Source organism: Rhopalosiphum maidis, chromosome 1, assembly GCF_003676215.2.
Source record: "Rhopalosiphum maidis isolate BTI-1 chromosome 1, ASM367621v3, whole genome shotgun sequence".
NCBI classification, from domain to species: domain Eukaryota; kingdom Metazoa; phylum Arthropoda; class Insecta; order Hemiptera; family Aphididae; genus Rhopalosiphum; species Rhopalosiphum maidis.
Window position 1 is genome coordinate 4,989,787 of NC_040877.1, and position 6,000 is coordinate 4,995,786.

Consider the following 6,000-nt stretch of genomic DNA (forward strand, 5'->3'; position numbering starts at 1 on the left):
ACGTCACGTGGTGGTTTCATAAGGTCGGCGGGGTGACGAAAGTTTCGCTAAGATATTAGGCTATTAGAGTGAAATCCAAGGCAAGATTCCCCCTCCGGATAAACCCTCATATAGTGCGTTTATTTCATATATACGGGCTTTTATATGTATTCGTTCTAAATCAGAAACATAGGGCCTTACCTTAAACTTTAAAGGGTCGAGACGTTTTTATTGTGCATAAACCCACCTAGAATAAGCTACCGGTATACAGTTAACGAATGAAATATTTATTTATTTATTTTTGTTTGTTTGTTTCGTGTTTAGAGAACAAAAACTCACTCAACTCTTGAAAGAGTGTTTGAACTCGTTGACCTGCCATGCGGCAATGGTTGCTCATGTTTCGCCCGCCGCTCAACAGTACACAGAAACTTTGTCTGTCGTACAGCTGGCTTCCCGCATACATCGAATGCGCAGACGGCGATTTAAGGTACTTGTATAATAATATATTTATGCCAATAAAAGTATACTAAATGAGATTGATTCTTTTTACGAATACATTAGAGTTTGCTTATTGACATCAACCTGTAGTTATAACGTCAGAGGTGTTGTTTTTTTAGTTTGTCGGCGTGGCTAGTGGCTGTGGGACTTCCGGAGATACCGATCCGAAAGTTCAAAATGGCGTGGGGTCAAGTGAAATCGAACCTTCTAGCAGTGAACAGTCAGCCGACACTGTGATCTACGTCGGGCCCAGTGAAGAAACGGACGGTGAACATCCTCCCGTCCACATACCTAGTCTGTCGGCCGTGGAAAACCGTTGTCATCCGTTGAACAAATTGCTCCGGGAACCCGGACAGAGCAAGTCGACGCCATCGTCACCACAACGGTCGATACCAATCAGCGCCGCGGCGAGAGCGCCCGCGTCCAAGGCAGCTGCCAAACCAAACGGCGTGTGTAGCGCACGGTCATCGCCGGTCCGAAATCCGAGAACGTCGTCGACCCGGAAGGAACGTCCTGAGGAGAGGTGGATCGACGGGCCACGTATATCCAAAAGCCGCGCTCACGGCGCTCGGGCGTTGTTGATGTCCAAAACCGACGACGGGAAAACAGCGGGCGAGACTTGGATAGATGGCCCGATGCACGGGACCAGTAGTCAGCACGCAAACGTTTACGGGTTCATGGACTACCACAAGAAGAACATGATAAAAAAATGGGTCGAACACCAAGTTTATCAGGTGACGGATAAACAGAACAGGCACCGTGAAACGAAAGAATACACGACATTTAAGACGGACGAATTGGGTCCCAGAGGTCGGGCCAGCGGTCAAGAAGAAAACGGTGACGATGAACCCAAGTGCGATCAAATGTCCGTAGCCACCAGATCGATAATTGAAAATAGTCACCAAGTCAGCAGAGGTAAGACATGTTATTATATAATAATATATTAAAATATACATTCGTTGTTTTTATTTTTTTTATAAATAAATTTACTTTTTATTCAGTTTCTGTAATCACGAATTGAAACGCTTTATGGTTATTTAAGTCTTTAAACTCCGTTGCTTTTTAGTTGTGTCTATTGAACGACTCCGTGGATCAAATTCTGACGAATACAACGAAGAAGACGAAGAAATCGAACTAGAAATAGTAGAAGTCGAAGAACTCGATGAACCTGTCCCAACTCAAGATAGTTGTTTACAGGTATTTACCTAAACGTTAAACGATATTATGCGTAATACGATCTTATATTATTTTGTTTTCTAAACTATTCGTGTGATAGGTAACGGAAGAGGACATCGCGTTTTGTATGGGAGAATTAGAAAATCCATTGCCAGAAGTTGACCAGGAAGAGCATCCGTTGAGAATACTCAGTCAAGAAAATATGACTGTAGTATCTACATTTACAGGTATACGCTTGTCATTTTTCGCCCCCTATCGCTAATGAGTTAATTTCTAAATAATTATTTAATCATTTTTTTTCCCGTAGACTCACTATCAGTTGCCAACGATATTGATAGAGTTTTTTCAAGACCTGGCGGTAATTCTTTTAGGCAATTCAACAATCACAGACTTCAGTCATCGACACAACATGAACAAAAGTCGTCGAAAGGTATGCAAGCGATAATAATTCAATATTATTGATTGTTAATTATATACGTTTCAATTTTTCTAACTAACTTTGTATTCACATTAGATCAATTTCGATACGAACAACTGTCTCGATTACACGAGCTATACAACGGCAAGGTCGGCGTCCCTAAACACGTTCCTAATAATTTCAACCACTCCACGTTACCTACACGCATGCAATCCGCCTCGCTATCCGACGTTTTCAAAAATGGCGCTACGGAAAACCCGTCCATGAATCACGATTTTACCCATGCGTCCAACGATTTTGACAATAATAGCATCGCAAGCGAACCCGCTTATCTGTTGGTGTGTACCTATAACGAGAAACTAAGTGATCCATTTTACTTGAGATACTAGATATTTTAAACGAACGTTAAATTAGGTTAAAGGTTCAAAAATATTTTTTTACATAATCTTAAGTTGTTAAACAAAATATGATTTTTATTATTATTTATCGTTATAACTATCTTAAATTTTTTATGACCCTTGCATTTTTAATTCCTTATTCCAAGTAAAAATATTTTTTGAGTATTTGATATACAAAAATCAAATGTTGGACTAATAATTTATAGTTTTTAAGTATTTAAAGCTTTGATTAGTAGAGTAAAATGGTACTCCGTAAAATGTTGGTCCACCATTCTACTAAGCTACACTTTATATACAACTAATAAACTATTTGTCCGATATTTATACTCCAAATAATATTTTACTTCAAAATATAAGTTGAAAATGTATATTACCATGTAAAAGTGCCATGACTTTTTATCATAAAAATAATAAATTTTGTTTGTAACGACTTAAAATTATATGAAATTAACTTTTTTCAAAAACTTAAGTGTTTTCTACAAGTATAAGTGTATTATATTTAATATATTACCCGTCCTTATATTCATTATATTAAATTTATGATGCCGGTGAACAATTTTTTAATTTTTTTTTTTTTTTTTAGAACGATAATAGTCAATTTTGTCATAACTGTCGAATGAATTTGACGAGCACCGACGACTTGACTAGTAACCTGTGGATGCACTACGGAGAACTACACACGCTCAGTCGTTTTCACTCGTTCAAACACATGTGAGCGTTATAATAATTACGTTTCGCCGAAACAGTGTAACAGACAATATTATTAATATGCAATAATATTTTATAATATGTTAGTAGTAAAAATATATCGAGCCTAAGACATCCAGACGGCGCGTCAAATCCAAATTTACAGTCTGAAACGTGCAGGGAGCCCGGAAATGGTGCCGAGGAATCTAAGGACAAAAAAAGTCAAGGAAGTGACGAAGGTGACATCGAAGAAGTTCCGTACCCACCGCCGTTACAATCGGAACTATTGTCGTTGAGCAGAGACGGGTAAGCATCAGCCTTACACTGCTGCAGTAGCGAGACTCTGAGTTTTGACACTTTTCTTTTACCACCCATAGGTTGGACAGCAAAAGCAGAGTGCAATCCGTGTTGAACGGGTTCACGCCGTATTCGGGCAGGTTGAACCACAATTACTCGTTGAACACCAACAACGACAAGTCTCACGACCCAGGAGGGCACAACGGTAATAATCCGCCGATTGATTTATTAATATGTTGGCGTCCGACTCGTACCACTCAACTTAAACGTAATAAAAACTTGTGTTTAATGTACCTATAGGTCATCGGTTGAAAAGCGAACATAACGGCTGGAACGGTGGTAGGACCCGGTTCGAAGACATCAAACAGCTGAAGGAGTTCAACTTGACAAGCAACAAATTGTTCAGCCAAAGGTGGTTTACAGACAAACAGTAAGCAATGAAAACTGTAATGATTACATGTACATTATGATTATATGTAACTAATAAGAAGTTATTTATATTAAATTAAGTTGTTTCATTGTATCTATGTTTTTTTTTTTATTGAAATCGGTTTACGAGGTTATATTAATATTATTATGGGTCGTGTTGAATCTATATATTATTCAGCCAAATATCCAACACTAAGTCTAAAATTAGTATTTTTTTAATGGTTTTAAGTATTAAATATTTATTTGTTTGAATCTAGATAATTATAATTTTTGTGCGCAAATAACAAGTATAATATATTATGTTCTTAAAAATAAATTTTACAAATACTTATTTATATCGACATAAACATAAATTAATTTAGTTAGTCGTTACCATTTACCACAAACCCGTATTAGGTAGATCAAAGAAAAAAAAAATTTTAAATAATTTATTAGTGTAACTAAACTGGTTAACCTGTGTACAATGTTGTATGATCACATTAGTTCAGAAACCACAAATAAAAATAATCAGGGAACTTCTCTGCTTTATTTAAAAATGAGACTGATATACTGAATTGAAAATAATAATTTGAATAGTTTAATATTTGAAATTTCTATAGTTAATAATATATATATATATTCTTAATAACAATAAATTAATAATAATAAACGTCGTTTGAGAAGAAATAATAAATATTGTAAGTACGTGTAAATATCCAGTGTCGTAAAAATTTAAGCTTTAACTACTCATAAAAATATACTCTGCTGTACTTACGCTCAACTATTTTTTGAATCTCGTTTAAAAAAAACTTATGAACTTTATGCATTTTATGTTAAGCTTTAATATTTATTATAAAATAACAAATCTAATACATTTTTAATAACAAAATAACTGACATTTATATAATATATACCCTTCCTCATCACCAACGTACCAACTGGTCTGCTACCCGAAACCGCTCTAAACATTTATTATTGCGACACTTTTACTTTAAACACATAATTGTAAAATCTCAAAATCTAAAATATAAGTTTAAATGTTTTAAATTGTTTGGAACAGCGCTGCACTACTGTTAAATTTAGTGTTTGTAATTACAACTTTCGGCATCTTGGCCATTAAGTTATACTGAAGACGACATTACGCAACATAACTTGTATAAGTGTTCGTCACGTTTAGTACCCTATTAATAAAAAATTGGGGTTAGCACTTATAATATGATTTTCCATCATGTTTTAGAAACCCGAGAGCGAAGAATTTGAACGAAACGAGCAACAGTAATGCTGCGGCCACCCATCAGAACAGCAAGTGTGATAGCTAGGAGACGGTATGGCTCAGTATGACACGTATACAGTCAAATGAATCCGGTATATAATACAATGTGTATTAGAAAAAAATATTTTTGTTCGTTTCTACAAAGTATAGTATAATATTATACGTCATTATTATATTATTATTACTATTATTATTATTATTATTATTATTATTATTATTATATTATACGAACAGAGCATAATATTAGCACTCGGAGCGAGTTTAAAAATTATATTCTATACATTTTACACGTTATCAGATTTTTTATGGATGTTAGACGCATAAAAGTAAATGCGTATAGTTTATACATATAATAAAAATATTATATTTTTAATAAGCACGTTAACTGCTGTGCTGCCGCCGCCGACGATGTTGTGTATTAGATTCGTGTTGTCACGCCGCACAACACGCGACGTGTCGTTACGATTTTTAGCAGAACAAAAATAATAATAATAAAAAAAAACACAAAACTCGCACGCACCGAGTAAGATATTTTACTAAGTATTTATTATTATATAATATTAAATTAGACTTTTTAGAATTTTGTTTTTTTTTTTTTACTACATAATCGATGTATTATAAATTATATATATTATGATGAATATACTTACTAATTGTTTAAAAAATATTTTGTACATATCATTTTTTTTTCATTTGTTACTGTTTTTTAATTTATTTATTTCTTTTTTTTTTTAAAAAGACAATATAGTTGTACAACATAATAATAATATAACAAAAATAAAACGATTACATCGAAACTAATTTCCATTTTTTTCATTCCTTTTTATCGCAGAGTATATCTGGGCTGGTGACAATGTTGAATATAT

The 6,000-nt window shown here is 34.3% G+C and overlaps 1 protein-coding gene across 4 annotated transcripts in view; it reads left to right on the forward strand.

Moving 5' to 3' along the window:
- LOC113548177 (kinesin-like protein CG14535) overlaps nt 1-5,738 on the forward strand; it is a 162,468-nt gene extending 156,730 nt beyond the window's left edge. For 3 of the 4 annotated variants that reach the window (XM_026948911.1, XM_026948912.1, XM_026948914.1), the window contains 11 exons: nt 304-466; nt 597-1,392; nt 1,544-1,674; nt 1,754-1,880; nt 1,961-2,083; nt 2,168-2,409; nt 3,053-3,180; nt 3,265-3,462; nt 3,534-3,658; nt 3,754-3,883; nt 5,099-5,738. In XM_026948911.1, coding sequence (XP_026804712.1) covers nt 304-466; nt 597-1,392; nt 1,544-1,674; nt 1,754-1,880; nt 1,961-2,083; nt 2,168-2,409; nt 3,053-3,180; nt 3,265-3,462; nt 3,534-3,658; nt 3,754-3,883; nt 5,099-5,180 — 2,245 coding nt within the window. In that variant the 3' untranslated portion in view covers nt 5,181-5,738. The remainder of the gene's footprint in view (nt 1-303; nt 467-596; nt 1,393-1,543; nt 1,675-1,753; nt 1,881-1,960; nt 2,084-2,167; nt 2,410-3,052; nt 3,181-3,264; nt 3,463-3,533; nt 3,659-3,753; nt 3,884-5,098) is intronic. The other variant, XM_026948913.1, reaches the window with a different exon arrangement.
- Nucleotides 5,739-6,000: the final 262 nt, after the last annotated feature.